Here is an 865-nt window from a genome sequence, read left to right as displayed (position 1 = left end):
TCATTTAATAAATAATTATTAATATATTTATTTATTGTTGCTCTCTAATATTATTCAACAAGACTTAAGCTCAAATACATATCACAAAATTATAATAGTTATATCTTTGTAATCTAAATTTTATTCCTAGGAAAATTACCTTCAAACACATCAAGGATAGGAGTTTCTCTTGTTATATCATTAAACAAAGAATTCCAAGAAATGTTCTCAGTATCCCTTGATGTATTTTGTTCCTTGCAATAATTTTGCTGTTCTAATTCATTTCTTTGAAACGTAAGTGTATCATCACTCACTTTTCTAGCACTTGTATTATTCCCACTTTCATTTAATTTCTGTCGTTTACTTGAACTTTCATCTGTGCTACAATTAGATTTTTCTATTGATATCTCACTAGTAGCATGTATTTCACTTCTTGTGGAGACATTTTTTTTAACTTTATTCTGATTTGGATTTTCTAAAAAACCTGCCTGTACTTTCCTAGATTCCTTAGAATCTTTGGTATCAGAAAGTTTCATCTCAGAATCATTATTGGTAACATGTATTTGACTTTCTGAGTACATTTTATTTTCAAGACTTTATGTTCAGATGTATTCTTTTGATTATCCAAGCTGCTAGCAATTATACCTTTAAATATATACAATCTGCAATTGCAGAAACATAGTTTCTGAGTTATTTGAAAAATGATATAATAGATTAATATAAAATAATTGACTTTTATATATTACTTATATTACCAATAAACATGAAAGAAAAAAATAAATAAATCATGCAAATATTGAAACACATCTTAAAAAATAAGAAAGTGATTGTCTATCTAAAATCAATATTTATAGAGATCTTTTCTTTTTAACTGAATGAACAACTT

General features: G+C 25.4%; 1 protein-coding gene across 4 annotated transcripts in view; it reads right to left on the bottom strand.

Annotated features, from left to right (window-relative positions):
- Positions 1–865, bottom strand: part of LOC108687194 (DDB1- and CUL4-associated factor 8-like) — a 5773-nt gene that overhangs the window by 4169 nt on the left and 739 nt on the right. For 3 of the 4 annotated variants that reach the window (XM_018192853.1, XM_018192852.1, XM_018192855.1), the window contains one exon: positions 137–641. In XM_018192853.1, coding sequence (XP_018048342.1) covers positions 137–560 — 424 coding nt within the window. In that variant the 5' untranslated portion in view covers positions 561–641. The remainder of the gene's footprint in view (positions 1–136; positions 642–865) is intronic. The other variant, XM_018192854.1, reaches the window with a different exon arrangement.

This window comes from Atta colombica, unplaced genomic scaffold (assembly GCF_001594045.1).
Source record: "Atta colombica isolate Treedump-2 unplaced genomic scaffold, Acol1.0 scaffold200, whole genome shotgun sequence".
NCBI classification, from domain to species: Eukaryota; Metazoa; Arthropoda; class Insecta; order Hymenoptera; family Formicidae; genus Atta; species Atta colombica.
This window is presented reverse-complemented; position numbering and strand designations above follow the sequence as displayed.